The 18,140-nt window shown below is 42.2% G+C and overlaps 1 protein-coding gene across 2 annotated transcripts in view; it reads left to right on the top strand.

Annotated features, from left to right (window-relative positions):
• The window catches only part of ENTPD1 (ectonucleoside triphosphate diphosphohydrolase 1), a 96,805-nt gene that overhangs the window by 67,687 nt on the left and 10,978 nt on the right, over positions 1–18,140 (top strand). For both annotated transcript variants that reach the window (XM_032883703.1, XM_032883693.1), the window contains exons 4-8: positions 107–257; positions 2,008–2,167; positions 3,065–3,304; positions 4,600–4,857; positions 15,193–15,309. In XM_032883703.1, coding sequence (XP_032739594.1) covers positions 107–257; positions 2,008–2,167; positions 3,065–3,304; positions 4,600–4,857; positions 15,193–15,309 — 926 coding nt within the window. The remainder of the gene's footprint in view (positions 1–106; positions 258–2,007; positions 2,168–3,064; positions 3,305–4,599; positions 4,858–15,192; positions 15,310–18,140) is intronic.

Here is an 18,140-nt window from a genome sequence, read left to right as displayed (position 1 = left end):
TCTTCTTTGGTTTTCTCATAAAATGCCACTGTTTTGCTCTAATATTGCCCAGGTGTGTCCTGTACTTTTAAAAAAGATTGTCATTTGCTTCTACATCTTTCCTTAGGTCCTGGAATCTCAAGATATGCCAAAAAATTAAGTGAAATAGACATTTATCTGATGGCATGCATGGTAAGAGCCACTCAAGTGGTTCCAAAGTCCCGGCACCAAGAGACCCCTGTTTATTTGGGAGCAACAGCAGGCATGCGGTTGCTCAGGTATTGTAGCATGTGGGGACACAGTGTCGGGGGTTAGGCTGGTAGTGTGAGAGCCTCTGAAGTTACAGGATAGCACCACACTTCCCTAACACCCCACCTTCTAAATATCCTACATGTCCACACTGCAGGAAGAAAATCTCAGTAAGTGGGTACAACTCCCAAATTCTTAGTATGTGTAATGGTGGGAGTTCAAGTGTGTGAAAGAAAAAGTCCTCCTGCCCATCTCCCTGCAGAGAATTCAAGGGGGCTGGGGCACAAAGAGAAATGTTGAGCCTGTGTTCTCTGGGATTTGAGGCTACCAAGTGAGCCATCCAGTATCTGGGAGGAGAAAGACCAGAGGAGAGCCACGGATGTCCCAAGACCCAAATAATCACAAGTAGCACATCTTCTTTGGTCACTGCTTAGTACCCTTATGGGAGATGAGAGTTTCGATACAGGTCATCAGTTCTTTAACAGAGGAGTGCTCAGAGATACTATGGGAGCATACTTGGCCCTGCTCAGAATGGGAGAAGAGTACACATGAGCTGAATCACAAAGGATGAGTTGGAGGGCGGGCAAAGGGCATATTAGAGGCGGAGAAGATGTCACACATTCCATTACCTATGTTTCTTCCACATCTGCTTTGTGGCAGACACTGTTCCAAGTGCTGGGGATACAGGAGTGAAGAGAACAAAGTCCCTGTCTTCCTGAAGCTTGTATTCTAGTAGACGTGCAAAGGCAGGGATGAGTGAGAGACCAGGGCTTATTCAGAGGACTATAAATAGTTCTGCATAGATAGAACATAGGCTACATATAGTAAAAAATAATAATAAAAAATGATGAAGCAGCTTGTATTTGTTGAGCTTTTGCTATGTTGTTAGACCTGTGCTTAGTCATCACAACTCTATGAAGAGGCATTATTAACTATTATTAATAATAATAGATAAGGAAGCTGTGACTTACAAATGTTGAGTAAGTCACCCCCAGGTCAGTCACATGCCTGGTAAGTTGTAAAGCCAGGGTTCTGAGTGGAATTCCAAAGAGGCAGGGTCCAGCTCACAGAGTGGCTTGTGGGCCAGGCTGGGAATTTGGTGTTCGTCTGAGAGATAATGGGAAGCTGTTGGTCACACTGGGAGAGAGGTGGATTGGGAGTGGGAGAAGGGGAGGAAAACTGGGGACAAGGAAGCCAGGCGTAGGGTGTGAAGCTATTCAGATGAGTGTTGAGAGGGTTCAGTGCTGGTTGGAAGGCGGCATCCTCTGGCCCAGAGCCTCTCAATGTTGGGAGTAATTGCATCCCATTTTCACTAGGACACCACTGGGAGATTTTTTTCCCAGTCTGGCCCCCCAGTGGAGGTTGGGTATCTGCTACCAGGTATCTGACTCCGGAACCAGCTGGAAGCCACCAGTGATGGCTAATGTAGCATTTGTCATCTCCAGGTATAGTGATTAAACAACATCCAGCCACCACCACCACAAAAATGAAAATTACTTTGATAATATTTAGGAGCAACAAAAAAAAATGGTATTTTTAGGAAGAGCAGTCTATGTAGGGACCGGAAGGATCTGGATTTGGAGAGGAGGGCCAAGATACTAGTTCTGCCTCACCCAAAAGGAGGGCTCCTCAGACAGCCGTGTGTGGGGATCTCCATCCCTTCGTTTATTCCAGGGAGTTAGGATTCGCTTCCTAGGAGAACTGCTGGAAGCTGTAACTAAAAGGAGTACTTGTAGTTATTCAAGCAGAACCGGTAAACACAGCTCTTCCTTTGCGCAGGATAGAGAATGAGCAGTTGGCAGACAAGGTCCTGGCTGCGGTGGCGAGGAGCCTCAGCAACTACCACTTCGACTTCCAGGGTGCCAGAATCATCACCGGCCAGGAGGAAGGTGCCTATGGCTGGATTACCATCAACTACCTGCTGGGCAAATTCACTCAGGTGATCATCTCGCACCCAGGGAGGTGGCTCCCCGAGGTGGGGGGGGGTGTCAATGCCATTGCGGTCGTAGGCAGTATAGGGATCTGTAGCCAGAATGAATGCTGGTGAATGGACACGTTAATTTATCCCCACATTTGCAAGAATTTTATTACAAGAACTTTTTCTTTTGGAGAATAAGGAAATCATATCTTCACTTTAGGGAGGCAGAGAGGAAATTAAATATCTATCATTAAAAATAAGAATAGCTAATATTTGCCTAGTGCTATGTGTCTCGTATTGTGCTAAGCACTTTTTTTTTTTAAGATTTTATTTATTTATTTGACAGACAGAGATTATAAGTGGGCAGAGAGGTAGGCAGAGGGGTGGGAGAAACAGGTGCCCTGCTGAGCAGAGAGCCCGATGTGGGGCTTGATCCCAGGACCCTGAGATCATGACCTGAGCTGAAAGCAGAGGTTTAACCCACTGAGCCACCCAGGCGCCCCATAAGCACTTTTCATGTACTGTCTGATTTCACCTTCAGAACAACTACATGAGGAATTCTTTCATTTTCAAGTCTCAGATTGAGCCCTAGAGAAGGTAGTTATCTGCTCAGGGTCACATGGCTAATGAGCAAATAAGTGGAGATTTGAACTTGAGTCTTTTCAGTTCAGACTCCTTGATTGTAAACACTGGCTATGCCACTTCTGTGTTGCTGCAGTCTGAGCTCTATCTTTGAAGCCCCTCTTTTCCTGCTATGCTGATGTTCCTTGTTGATGTGATGCAGACTGAGGAGCGTCCAGTGAGCTTTGTGTCACCTTATGCCCCCTTTCCCTCACCCCAGGAAGTCCCCGAGTCTAAGATATAGTGTGAAACAGGTGTTCAGAGACTGCTACCACTGTTGACTGTACTCTCTTTCAGAAACTGAGTTGGCTCAACCTGAGGCCAAATGAAGACAGTGCTCTTGAAACCTACGGGGCTTTAGACCTTGGGGGAGCCTCTACACAAATCACTTTTGTGCCGCAAGACAAGAAGATCGAGTCTCCAAGCAATGCTCTGCACTTCCGCCTCTATGGCAGGGACTACAGTGTGTACACGCACAGCTTCTTGTGCTATGGGAAGGATCAAGCACTCAGGCAGAAACTGGCCAAGGACATTCAGGCAAGTATAACTGAATCCAGACCCACCCTCCCCACATCTGGGGCCACCAGCCCCCACATCCTGTTGTTGTTTCTATCTACTTCAGTAATTGGTCTGAACTTGGTTACTGTACTTTCCAAACCTTCTCAAGCAGGATATCTAACTACATCTGGTCGACCCCTGTGAATCGTCCCATCCAGACATCACCTCCTGTGTTTGTTTACTGCACTTTCTCCAAGGACACGACTCAAATCCTTTCTTGCAAATAATTTCTCAGCCCTGTGGCCTTGACAGTGAAAATTACATGCTCAAGTATTGTTGAGAGGGATGTGTAATTTACAAGCTCTTAGCTTTTTTTTTGTTTAAATATATCTTTTTTATTAACATATAATATATTATTAGCCCCAGGGGTACAGCTCTTAGCACTTTTTAGAAAACTTTTAGAAAACTGGGTTGTTAGAAACAACCTCTAAGTTTCATTTAGAGAAAACACGAGAGTTTATCCATCAACACTTCGCGTCTTGTCCCCAGACGCTTTTTGTCTTCTGAAGACAAGGAAAGTTAAACATACTCAAAATCATGTGAGTACCAGGAACACCCTGACAAACACACACAGAGCAAGCCTGTCACACCCAGCTGTTCCCTGTCTCCACTGAAAGGATAACCAGTTCTCTGTTCTCCAAAGCTCCTGCTCTGGTTCTCAGAAGCACTGTCAATAGGTAACTCCCACTGGAGTAGGGGATGCTGAGAGATGCCTACTGAGCCCCAAGGTTCCACCAAGGAGACCCCTTTCTTCACACAAGCCAAGCCCCCTTTATTCCTTTGAACATATCATTGTAGGTTAAAAGTCATTTTGATACTCCTGGCTTAAATGATCTAAGGTAATTTCAAGGCATGTTGCTTCTGATTTTTTGCTTGGAGGTTGGTGTGGGGGGCATGGGCAGACTTCTCCTGGAGAACTATCCAAGGCTCAGACTTGTGAGAGTCTTGAGAGTTTTTCTTGTGAATCTGCTTCTGACCTATGTATTTCATTTGTACTAACTAAGCACTAGGGGACATTTCAAACTAATGGCATTTCTGCCAGCTTGAGCTCTATTAGCTTTCTATGAATAGCAAAAGTTCATTCACATCTGATACCATTTCTGGTACCTAGTATACAAATCTGACTGTTCCCAAGGGTGAAAAAGGCATGGCAGGGGCATATTGATGCCAATGCTAAGATATTATAAAATTCCTACACATTAAGGAAGTCAGAGTAGTGTTTTTTGCACCCAGCATGTTTGCACATGATGTCTTCAAGTGATTTTTCCATTCAGGGTACAAACGGAACCCTCAGGGACCCATGCTTTCACCCTGGATACGAGACAGTAATGAACGTAAGTGACCTCTACAGTAGTCCCTGCACCAAGAGATATGAGAGGACTCTTCCATTCGATCAATTTCAAATCCAGGGCACTGGAAATTATCAACAATGCCAGCAAAGCATCCTTCAGCTCTTCAACACCAGTTACTGCCCTTACTCCCACTGTTCCTTCAATGGGATCTTCTTGCCGTCACTTCACGGGGATTTTGGGGTAAGTTTGTAAAATAATAAGGTATATTGGTTAGGACGATTTGGGTTGCAAGTTGTGGAGTAGGTGCCTATGAAGGGTTTAAATAGTAGGATTTATTTTTTTCCCATATGATAACAAGTCTTTAGGTAGATAATTCAGGTTAGTTCTTTGGTTTAACAATGTCAGGATTTGGGATCAGCTTTTCCATTATGTTCTTGGTCTTTATTTGTGGTGCTAAGATGGCAGCTACTGTTTCACATGCAAAAAAAGAAAGAAGGAAGTTTCTGTTGATTACATTTCTGTCCAGTTTTGCAGAAGTACCAACAAATGTCTTTTTCAGATGTCATTGGCCAGAATTTGGTGAAATACACACTTCTAAACCAATCTGTGATAAAAGGGAATGGATTACTGTGTTTGGTTTAGACTAATGATGGTTCATCCTTGGAACTGGGGAGTCTTTCCTATACATAGTGCTTTTTTCTACATGGGTGAAATCAGGAATCTGTAAGCTAGAAGAAGGAGCAGGCTGTTGGGTTGGCACACCCACTGGGATCTGCTGCTTAATGTCAGTGATCTGGCTTCTTAATGTCAGAAGGAGGAAAGGCGGCAGTTAGAGGTCTCAGCTAAAGGCTTTCCTCTATAAACTGAAGTTAAAAACTCAAGAAATCCCAAGGAAATATTGAGGATAGCATCATTTGCATTACATTTTGAACAGCTGGGGGGCTCTTTGAATCCCAGCTCCACTTCCTTCTTAATTACTCTAGAACAAGATAAAATATTTGAGCAGAGGTAGACAAGGTACCCCTTTATATAATAATTCAAATTTCATATTTTGGCCCTGGAGACAAAGCATTATTGTAATCATAGTTTAGCAGAATATTGCAAAATTCTCTACCACCAATCAAGAGCTAGTTACAGACTAAATAACATATATGCATTATCTTTTTAATTACTTAAGATATCATACATAGAAACAAAGGCTTTTGTCTGCCTTCACACTCTTTCTCCCTTTTTCAGAAAACAGCATGTGAGAAGGGAGGTTCAACTTTCCTATGGGACCCCAGAAAGAGAGGTTTCTCCCAAGTCTCCTGGCTCAGCCCATTGTCACAGAAAGAGATCCCTGAATAGAGCACAGGCCTTATAGTAATTGTACCTGGTTTAAAATCTGGCTTTGCCACTTGAGAACTATATGAGCTCTTAATTCCTATCATCTCTGGGAAAACAACAATGGGCGGCACCGTTGATCCAGGCTTACCTTTACCATGGCCCAGACCACAGTTACTCCTCGCCTCGAGGCTCCTGAGGGAAATAACATGCCAGGACAATGCCTGGCAGAGTAATACTTGGTGACTATTTAGCTCTAAACCTAAGTTCAGAACCAACTAGAACCTCACCTGGATGCCCTTTACCTAAGCTGGCACTGGTTGCCCATATTAGACTTTTTTGGGCCCTTGCCTTGAATCTGTTGGATGATAGAAGAGGGGGCCATGAAAGGGAGGAAGGTAGCTAGGGGTGCTGGGACAGCCAAGGGTCCTTTTCATTCCAGTCCCTGAAAGGAAGTACCTCTGAAGGAAAGGAAAAATACTGTTGTGTATTGACTTTTTAACATTTCACCTCCTGGGAAACATAGCCCAATTCCTGTCTTCAAGCTTGAGCAAACCCTTTCTGTTGAGGATGGCAGTAGTGGAATTTCTTGCCTTTGAAAGTGATTCCTCCAACTTAGGTAGGGAGAGGTGGAGTTGGAAGGGGTGAAGGAGGCTTGAGCTCCCCTGGGATGCCTTTGTTTGGTCTCTTAGTCCCTCACTGAAATTGGTCTCCTCACAGCCTTCTGAACCTCAGCTTGACAATCTTCTTGGATTAGCTCATTGCTTTCCCCTGAATAGGATCTTTTCCCTCTGAATATAGCCCTTAGGGTTAACATGATACCTGTACCTATTCCTGCTTTGTCAGTTTCTGTTACAAAACTTGTTTTTTCCCTCTGTAATTTCTCCATAAAGTCTAAAGATTTTTTGAGCCTATTTCCTCATTTATAGAATGAGGACAGAAAATCTGTGATCAGATTTTTAATTTCCAAATTAGGGATTAATCTTACTATATAAACCTTTACTTGATTGGTGTCTATAACCTGTGGGCCCATATTTAAGCAGCAACTGAGAATAGTAACACTCTAGGCCATCGTTAGAGAACATAGAGCCTCAAAAGTTCAGCTCCTCATCTTCCAGTTTCCAGCTTAGATAATTAATATTTATGGAAGAAGACCTGAAAGATGTATGTCTCCCCTTTTCCAGCCACTCTGAATTCTTTCTTTCTATCAAGTTGAGCATCTATCAAAGACCTCTACTGCCTTAGTCCATCACAGAATTGCTATGACTGAGTTGGCTTTTTAATATTATGCCTCTAGGTTACAGTTGCTATAAGAAATTGCTATTTTAAGAAATATGGTTGAAGACATTGTCTAATAAAATCTCCTTTATAAAATATCCTTGAGAATCAATTTCAGAATATCTCTGCTTTGCCCTGGGACTGGGTATGCTACACGTAATGAAAACTATATTTGATTATGTCTTATTTTTTCCCCTTGGCTACTAGGAAGCTCAGAGCTAAACACACACACACATACACATGCAAGTATATGTATACCCATGGAAACAAACAAGTTTTTAATGTTCTTTAATTCCAGTTCGCTCTTGAATTTGTTTTATATTCTTTCTTGTTTATATAAGTGATATGATGTGAGCTTTTAAAAATTTCCTAAATTACCTCATAAATAATTCCCTGCAGATGTTCCCTGTTCCTTTTGGGTGTTTCTAATTTGCCCACAAATTGGATTCTGCCTAGCAACCAATGTAGCCAAACTAAGACAAATGACAGCTTTTTATACTCTATTTACAGAGTTTAAGAATTAAATCACCAGTGCTGAATGCAACTGTGGCAAATAGTCCCTCCCTAAAAATGCTGTGGCTTGAGAACACCTAGGCTAACTGGTCCTGGAAATAATTGGAATGCAACTGCATTTTTGTGTTGCAAATAGTTATGCTTCCAGACACAGGACTGGGTGGTGGGAACTTCTGCAGGTATAACAGCCTAGAGAAAGGACTGTTAGGAGAAAGAACTCACCTTACTAAGGACCCACCTGGTGCTAGGGTATGTTAGCTTTCTGCTATTGGCAGTGATATGCTAGAGGTGGCTCTTTCCCACTCACAAGAGCTAGCTGTTAAAATTTGAAGAGTTTTGTGAGCCCACTGATGTCTGTCAGGTGGTCAGTTTGGGGCAAAACTTGTCACTAGACTATAATACTATACTATACTATACTATACTATACTATACTATACTATAATATAATACGTGTCCCTTCTGTGACTATGGGTGCTTCATTTAATCTTTATTCCAAAGTGCTAGCAATATGTTTTGGATTGGATCTTTGGAAAAATGATTTGACAAACCCCCTTTCTTCCCTTACAAACTTGGCTTTGGGTTATTTTTCCGGATTTGTTTCCCTGGAAACGTGATAAAAATAGGAGTGTCAGTTGTATTACTAAGCAACAGTTCTTATGAAAAAAATGGCCCCTGAAATAAAGTGTATCTGGATTGGAAGAAATTAATGAACTATGCTTACTCTGTGGGCTTCTCTAGTCTGAATAAAGGCTTATGTATGTAGATTATGTAACAAAAGGCTTTATTTTTATAGGACTTATTTACCCGACCATCATACCCTCTGTTACTTGTTTGAGTTGCACTATCTTCCACTAGAGGGGAGGGATTTTCATCTGCTTCCGTCACTGTTTGGAACATAGTTGTTGTTCAGACAATAGTTGTTGAATGAATGCATGCATGATGTGCAGCCAAAAGAAAGAAGAGGGGGAATGAAAAAACAATGGCTGTTGATTTTGCCAATTAGGAGGTTACTGGTGATTTTAATGAGCATAGTTTTAGAAGCCATGTCAAAGTAAACAGCTCCCTTGGATATGCTCTAAAGCTGGGGTCGCAGGGAGGAGAGTGGGTAATTGATACCACAAAAATAAGAAAAAATTTGAGAGAGAATAGATGTCACACTGAAAACAGCTCAGTTAAATTGAACAGGAATGCATGTATTGCATTCTGCGTAGGTTAAAAGTTGCACAAAATTGGGTGCCTGGGTGGCTCAGTGGGTTAAAGCCTCTGCCTTCAGCTCAGGTCATGATCCCAGGGTCCTGGGATCGAGCCCCACATCGGGTTCTCTGCTCAGCAGGGAGCCTGTTTCCCCCTCCCCCCAACTCTCTGCCTTCCTGCCTACTTGTGATCTCTGTCAAATAAATAAATAAAAATCTAAAAAAAAAAAAAGTTGCACAAAATTTGGCTGGCAAGAATGGGTATTGTCTTTATAGGTTGATATATCTGTCTCCCCAGCTACATCTCGAGGGCCTGGAAGGCACAGGTGGTGTACATTTCATCTTTTCATTTTTAGGCCTGCTAGATATATTATTGCTAGAATGCCTGGAATATTGTATATTCTCAGTAAAAGAAGGTCAGTATTTGGAGTATTCTAGTGAGATGTCCAGCATGCACAGAAGCCTGAAGGTGAGAAAGCATGAAGTGTGTTCAGAGACCTGAAAGTAGTTCAATGGGTTTTTCCATGTAGGCAGCCAGGAGACTTGCCTCTGGTATTTTAGAAGGTTTTCCCCCTAAGCTTACCGATCACCTTTGTGATCATTAGATGCCTTTGTTTGAGGTTTATGATCTGTAAACCCAGAGATTTCTACAGTACAGGAAAATGGTGGTGATTTTAGGAAGACTGAAAATGAAGATGTGGTTCAGGGGTTTAGAAAGAAATGATTTTGGGTTTTAGAATAAATGAATAACACTGTTTAAGGGGCATATAAAGGAACATTTGTGGGACTCACAGGAAATAAAACATATTTTAAGCTTCAGGGAAAAATTACCTCCTACAGTTATAAAGCGATCCAACCTTTTTGAAAGAAGATCTTATAAGGGGGCACCTGGGTGGCTCAGTAGGTCTGATTAGTTTCAGCTCAGGTAATGACCTCATGGTTCACAAGATCGAGCCCCACGTCAGGCTCCACACCCAGCGGGGAGTCTGCTTGAGGATTCTCTCCCTCTGCTCTCCCCTCACTCTTTTTCTGTCTCTCTAAAATAAACAAGTATATCTTAAAAAAAAAAAAAGATCTCATGAGATATGTATAGATATTTTAAAAATTTAGGTCTAATACACTTGTAGTAAAGTGTGCACATTTTAAGGCCACAGCTTGATAGTTTATAAGGAAAACACCTGGGAGTCCATCAACTGGGTGAAGATACAGGATATTTGTTCCCTTATCCACTCTCCCAGTTGATAAACCCCCTCCAAAGATAACTACTACTCCGACTTCTATCATGATAGATTCATGTTGCTAGTTTTGGGATTCAAAATATGTATTCTTTTTTTGTCTGATTTCTGTCACTCAGTATTATCTAAGGTTTACGTATGTTGTCGTGTTTAACAGTAGCCCTTTCCTTCATTGCAATGGAGTATTCCTTTGCATGGACACACTAAAATTTATCTATCCATTCTATAGTTAATGGACATTTTAGTTGTTTCCAGTTTGAGGATATTATGTACTGTTTTATGAACACTCTTGTTCATGTCTTTTAGTGCATATTTCTACTCGCAAAATATATTTGCCTTCTGACCAAACATTTTACCTCAAGGAAAATATCTCAAGAAAGGTACAAAGATGCAAATACATTGTAGCATTATTTATAATAGTGAAATATTAGAAAGCCTAAATATTCATGTATAGGAGATTACATAAATCATGATATATCCATAAATAATATTTTATAGTCATTTAAATGGGTAAACTAAAATCTGCAGGGAAACTTGCCCATATTGTATTATTATCAAGTGAAACCAAGCAGGATTATAAAACAATGTGTGTAATATGATATTTAGGTAAATATATATATATATATATGTTAATGTTTTACATATATATAGATGCAGGGATTAAGCAGTAAATTATTAAAAGTATTTTTCTCTAGGGGATGTTTAGATGAAGGAGTAACTTTTATTTTTAACTTGTACTAATTAAATTCTATACAATAAACATGTGTTACCTTTGAATAAGAATTTTTAACACATGTATTTTGAAGGAAAAGAAGAGGGCAATTTTTATATGTTGAAAAATAAAGAAGAGCAGGATTCAGAGATGTTAAAGGGAAACATCTGTAGGTCAGGGAAGAATTTTCAAGAGTCCACGGCATGCAGTGTTTTGGGGCAGGCAGTGGCATAGACCAGGAATTCGTGCTGACAAGCTATGTATCCCACTGACAGTCCAGTATTTTGCTGTATCTGCCTACACAAATTTTCTCTTAATTTTTTGTTAAAGATTTTATTTATTTAAGAGCGATCACAGAGGGAGAGGGAGAAGCAGATATGCCACTAAGTGGAGAACCCGATGTGGGGCTCCATCCCAGGACCCTGAGATCATGACCTGAGCTGAAGGCATATGTTTAACTAAGTCACCCAGGTGCCCCTGTTTGTTAAAGTTTTTTAAAATAATTTTTACTTCTTTAAAAAACACATGTCACACCTTAGCAAAAGCAAGTGAATTTCTAGATTCTTAAGTCATTAAGCCCTTTGCTGGTAGAATGAGCTCAAGGAGTAATATCAAAAAGTCTTTTGAAATGTCCCTAAATGAAATTTAAGGAAATATTTATTATAAAATTTAAGACATGCTTGTTATAAAAAAAATTGAACTATACAAAAAGTTTAAAGATCCAACTATATGTCACATAAGAAACTTACTTTAGATTTAAGGAACTCACATGGGCCAAAAGTGAAGTGATGGAAGATATTCCATGCATGTTCCAACCAAAAGAAACAAGGGTGGTCACATTTATATCAGACGAAATATGCTGTAAGTTATGAAATGTCACATGAGGCTAAGAAGGACATTATAGAATGATAAAGGGATAATTCATCCAGAAGATACATTAATTATAAGTATATATGCCCAAATCAGAGCACCTGAATCTTTGAAGCAAACATTGACAGAACTGCTGGGAGGAAGAGACAGCAATGCCATAATGGTAGGAGATTTCAGTGCCTCACTGTCAATACAGGATAGAACAATCACAGATTCGAACCACACTATAAACCAAATAGACCTAACAGACACATACAGAACATTCCACCCAAGAACAGCAGAATATATAAACTTCTGAAGTGCACATGGAATATTCTCTAAGACAGGTCACATCTTAGGTCATAAAACAAGTCTCACAAATGTAAGAAGACAGAAATTATACCAGGTATCATTTCTACACAGTTGAATGAACCCAGAAGTCAATAGCAGAAGGAAACCAGAAAATTCACAAGTATGTGGAAATGAAAGAACACACTTTGGAATAACCAAAATCTTCAACAAAACACTGGCAAGCTGAATTCAATAGTCCATTAAAAGAATAATATACCATGACTAAGTGGGATTTATCCCTGAGATGCCATGATGGCTCCATACATAAAAATCAATTAGTGTGATACAGCACATTAACAGAATGAAGGATGAAAACTACACACCTCCATAGATGCAGAAAAAACATCTGATAAAGTCGAACACTCATTTATGATAAAAAGTTTCGACAAAGTAGAAACAGAAAGAAATTGCATCAGTACAATAAAAGCCGGGTATAATCCCACACAGCCAACATCATCCTCAGTGGTAAGAACTGTAAGCTTTTCCTCTGAGATCAAGAGCCAGGTATGGGTGCCCAATCTCACCATTTCTATTCAGCACAGTACTGGAAGAACTCACCAGAACCGTTAGGCAAGAAGAAATAAAAGGAATCCACATCGGAAAGAAAGAAGTAAAAATTGTCTCTGTTTACAGATGACAAGATTGTACATAAAGAAAACCCTAAAGTCTACACACACAGCAAAAGAAACCTGTTTGGCTCATCAATACAGAAAACAAACTGGTGTTTGTGAGAGGGGAGGGAGGGCGGGGGATGGGCAAAATGGCTGAAGGAGGATGGGAGATACAGGCTTCTAGTTATGGAATGAGTAAGTCACAGGGACAAAAGTACAGCATAGGGAATCTAGTCAATAGTATTGTGTTAGTGTTGTACGGTGACGGATGGGAGCTACACTTGTGGCGGGCCTAACATAATATACAGACACACTGAATCACTGTTGTATACCTATAACTGATGTAAAATAGTGTGTCAACTATACTTCAATTAAAAAAAGAAAAATAAGAAACCCATTAGAATAAATGAATTCAGTAAAGTTGCAGGGTACAAAATCAACATCCAAAAACCAGTTGCTTTTCTATACAGTAACAAGGAACTATCTGAAAGGAAAACAATCTCATTTGCAAAAACCTCAAAAGGAATAAAATATTTAGTAATAACCTTAACTACGGAGGAGAAAGACTTGTACACTGAAAACTACAAAACACCGATGAAAGAAGTTAAAGACAAATGCAAAGACACTCCATGTGTTCAGTGAATAGAATGGTGGCTAAGGACAGGAGGAGTGGGGAATTGCTCATTAACAGGTATAAAGTTTCAGTTACTCTAGATGATTTAGTTCTAGAGATTGGCCATACAATCTTGTCCTTATATATAGTTAACAATACTGTATTGCACATTTAAAAATTTAAGAGGGTAGATCTCATGTTAAATGCTCTTACACAACAAAAATAAAACATTTAAAAGTACACCCTAAAAAGTCCTCCTCTCCTTTCTGCCCCACAGTCAGTTCACTAGAGAAAAATACTCGAGTAGTTTTAATTAATAGGGGGAAACTTTTCTGGGCATTGGCTATGTATACTGGAGCTATCCAGTCTCTGGTTTTATCCAGTTTCTCAGTCAACAGAGATCCACTCAGCGTCTCTTACCTTCAAGGCCGTGCTCTAGGAATTCGAGAGCGGTTTCCTGCCACTTACACATCTTTAGCGCTCCCCCCCCCCCCCCCGGTGTGCCAGGTGCCATGCCGGTGCAAGCAGATCCAGCTGCTATCGTGGCACTGGCCTTCTAGAGGGCAAGCAGATGGAAGACCAGAAACACAAACAAAAGCAAATTAGACTGTGGCAACCACAGGGAAGAAAGCAGCAGAGTCCCGTGAAAGGGAATAAGACACTGTCCTAGTCCAGGGGGATGATTAGGAAACATGAGTCAAGGTGAAGGGAATCCCTACAGCGGGAAGAGCAGGTGTGCCACCGCAGGGAGGCAAAGCTCGGCAGTGACTGGAAGGCCTGGGGGGTCGCGTGTGCAGGTGGCAGTGGTAGGAGGTGGTATTGGCAAAGTGGGAAGGGTTGGAGCTTGCCTGGCTTTGAGAGAACTGGTAGAGTTTGGACTTTATTCTACGTATATTTAGGAGTCATTGAAGGCTTTAAGTCGAGGAGTAATGTGATCCACTTTTTTTTAAATCTTTTTTTTTTTTAAGATTTATTTATTTATTTAACAGAGAGAGCACAAGTAGACAGAGAGGCAGGCACAGAGAGAGGGGGAAGCAGGCTCCCTGCCCAGCAGAGAGCCCCATGTGGGGCTCAATCCCAGGACCCTGAGATCATGACCTGAGCCGAAGGGAGAGACTTAACCCACTGAGCCACCCAGGCACCCCGATCTACTTTGTTTTTAAGTGGCCATTGGAGTGGGTAGGTTAGTGGAGGAGGGGGACAAAAATTCTACTGAAGGGTGAGGAAAAGGAGTGGAAAGGGAAGACATGGAATTCAGTATTGTAGAAAACGCTTCCTAGCACCTATCCTGTGAATTTTAATTGAGTATTTTCCTTTCTACTCATTTGTACTCTTTTCCGTAGTTCTCACGTATGATCATGATTTTAAAAAACCTTTCAATTATGCTTAGTCCATGATAGACTTCCATAAATATATGTTAAATAAAGGTTGACTATTTAAAGAAAGAAGTACATGGACATTTTAGAAATAGGCCAAAAAAGCAGAAATAAAAAGGAAAAAACACCTTACAATTGCCATTCAGAGACAACTCTTAGTATCTTTGTATAGACGTTCCCAGTTTTTATTTGTTAAAAGTTCCTATATAATACAGTTTTTAAAAGATGGGATTTTTTTTTAACCTTTCTTTTTTTTCTCCCCTCATTTTTCTTTCTTCCTGACTCTTCCATTAAAGTTATAGAGACAGTTAGTTACCAGGTGGCTCAGTGAAGCGACAACAAAGTCCCAAAGTAACACCTCTTCTAGGAACGAAACAACTTTTGGGTCTGGAATATTACTTGATTCATTAATGTACTCAACAGAGGTTTCCAGGCACCTTCGCCAGGGGTTCACCCTTCTGGAGTGTGAATCAGTGTCCCTCTGTGTTGGACACAGTGCAAAACTGCATTTTTTCTTGCAGGCATTTTCGGCTTATTACTATGTCATGGAATTTTTAAACTTTACATCAGAGGAAACCCCCTCACAGGAAAAGATGACGGACACTATGGAAAAGTTCTGTTCTCAGCCTTGGGAGGAGGTAAGTGATGAGAAACGGCAACCGTCTGGTATTTCTCTGTGCCTCTGATGGCACAGAGGATGGGAGTCTGCTCATCAAGTCCTGCTACCCGAACGGAGACCTAGCAAAGACGTTAGAGGATCCCAGAGGGCACACTCATCCCAGAGTGCGTGCATGGGCATTTCTTGATAACTGGGCATATACCGGCTGAAGCCAGCACGGCCTTACTTTTCTCACCTGATACTGAGCAAGCCTGGCAGTCCGAGGCTGCTGGTGTGAGGTCAGCAGCTTGACTCGGTCTCAGCTGTTCCTTCTTCAGTTCTGTCATTAGGCCTCCTTTCTTCACAGACACAAGATGTGGCTTCAGAGATCACTCATGTTCAAGGTCAGAAGAAGTGTAGAGCCAGATACATCTGTTGCATTTTACAAGAAAGCATCAGTTACCCCAGAAACTCCTTAGCAGTCTTTGCCTGACATCTCATTAGCTGGGACTGGCTGCGAAAGCAGCGTGCGGGATTTTAGGACTGGCTTAGACCCTTAGACCCAGCGTGAGCTACACTCTGGAGCTGGGTACACTGTCACACGTTCCTCTCCCCACACCCCAAGTCAGAGTTTTATTAGCAAGGAAGACCAGCAGTTCACAGAATCTGCTATAAACACCATTGTGGCAAGACCCTTTCTCGTGCCTAGGTCCCAGGTTAACTCCTACTTATTCTGAAATTTGAAGCACAGATGTTTCTTGTCTGAGGCACTGAGTCATTGAAGATCTAGTACTACCTGGTAAAAGTTTCCAGGGAGGAGAGAGGTATGGGGTCTACTCTAATCAAAACAGATCAGCTAAGGGTGGTGCCCAGTAGCAGCTGTTTTAAGTTGACAGGGTTGCACACTTGAGTGGTACTTTCATTCTGAGTAGGTGTAATTAACTAGAAATGGATGCTTGCCTCCTTGGCGCTGACAGAGGAAGGAAGGTTGTGCAAGAGCCGGAGGTATGGACTTATTCCTCCATATTTTGTCTGAGTTAGAACAAGAAGGAAGAGGACTCTAGGCTTTTTGAAAGAGCCCCTTGAAATGCCTCATTTGCAGCTGGTAGTGATCTGTGGAGGAAGGTGAGCATCTTGGAGTTGAGGCAACTTGAAACAACCCCAATGCATGCCTGTGACAGAGGTAGATTTAGGCTGATTTTTGGAAAAAAAATTTTTTTTTAAGTAGGCTTTGTGCCCAGCATGGAGCCCAGTGCAGGGCCCAAACCCATGACCCTGAGATCAAGACCTGACATGAAATTAAGAGTCGGACATTTCACTGACTGAGCCACCTAGATGTCCCTGGGGGGAGAAAAATTACTTCTTGTTCAGTGTGAGAGCTCTATCACATTTTTTCTCCTTACCCTCATCTGGTTTTTGTGTGTGTGTGTGTTTTTCGTTTGCTTGTTTTTAATTTCATCAGGTTACATTAGGTTGGCAATGCCTATATGCAGACCTGTAGGTCTACTCTGATAAGCCACGAGTTGCTGCTCAGAGGTCCTGGAAGTAGACTCATAAGGCCTGCACCTGAAAGAAATTCTGTAATCTTTGGCAGGGGATGGGAGGAGTTGTAGAGTGAGACATAGAACCTCACCCAGAGCCTTGATGTTGAGGTGGGAGTTATGACCTAGGGTTCATTTTCCCCAACTGCCTTGCCTGTCCATATGGAATGCATAGGTTTCAAGTACACTCTTTAGGGCAACTCTTTTCCTGCTACTCCTGTGTGACTGGAGTTTGGGAATGTCCCTTCTAGACACCTTTGGCCGAGAGAACTGACAATTGTTAGACATATTTTATTGCTGAGAAGTGAGCTAGATACTTTATACATATTATATCATGCTGCCTGTCCCTGGTTTGGCAGGAGAAATAAAATGCAAACTACACCTGTTGATGTCCTCCAAATCCTTGGGGATGCCCCCAATCCTTGGGTCTCTGAGGAGAGGTTAGGAGAGTGAAAGGGACATATCATGCTTGTCTTCTGATTGGTTAATTAGAAGGTCAGGGAGGAGTCAAGATGGCGGAGAAGTAGCAGGCTGAGACTACTTCAGGTAGCGGGAGATCGGCTAGATAGCTTATCTAAAGATTGCAAACACCTACAAATCCAACGGGAGATTGAACAGAAGAAGAACAGCAATTCTAGAAACAGAAAATCAACCACTTTCTGAAAGGTAGGACTGGCGGAGAAGTGAATCCAAAGCGACGGGAAGATAGACCGCAGGGGGAGGGGCCGGCTCCCGGCAAGCGGCGGAGCAACGGAGCACAAAATCAGGACTTTTCAAAGTCTGTTCCGCTGAGGGACATCGCTCCAGAGGCTTAACTGGGGTGAAGCCCACACAGGGTCAGCGTGGCCTCAGGTCCCGCAGGGTCACAGAAGGATCGGGGGTGTCTGAGTGTTGCAGAGCTCGCAGGTATTAGAACGGGGAAGCCGGCTACAGAGACAGAGCTGATGAGTGAGCTCTAAACTCGGGGTTACCTTGAACCGGTCGCAGGCTCGGTCAGTTCGGAGTGCGGCCGGAGGCCAGGGTGACGGGAGTAATTGGGCGCTGTTCTCTGAGGGCGCACTGAGGAGTGGGGCCCCAGGCTCTCGGCTCCTTCGGGCCGGAGACTGGGAGGCCGCCATCTTCATTCCCGTTCTCCGGAACTCTACGGAAAGCGCTCAGGGAACAAAAGCTCCCAAAAGCAAAACCGAGCGGATTACTCAGTCCGGACCCTGGTAAGGGCGGTGCAATTCCACCTAGGGCAAAGACACTTGAGAATCACTACAACAGGCCCCTCCCCCAGAAGGTCAACAAGAAACCCAGCCAGGACCAAGTTCACCTACCAAGGAGTACA

This window comes from Lontra canadensis, unplaced genomic scaffold (genome assembly GCF_010015895.1).
Source record: "Lontra canadensis isolate GAN:19392208 unplaced genomic scaffold, GSC_riverotter_1.0 scaffold3, whole genome shotgun sequence".
Taxonomy (NCBI): Eukaryota; Metazoa; Chordata; class Mammalia; order Carnivora; family Mustelidae; genus Lontra; species Lontra canadensis.
This window is presented reverse-complemented; position numbering and strand designations above follow the sequence as displayed.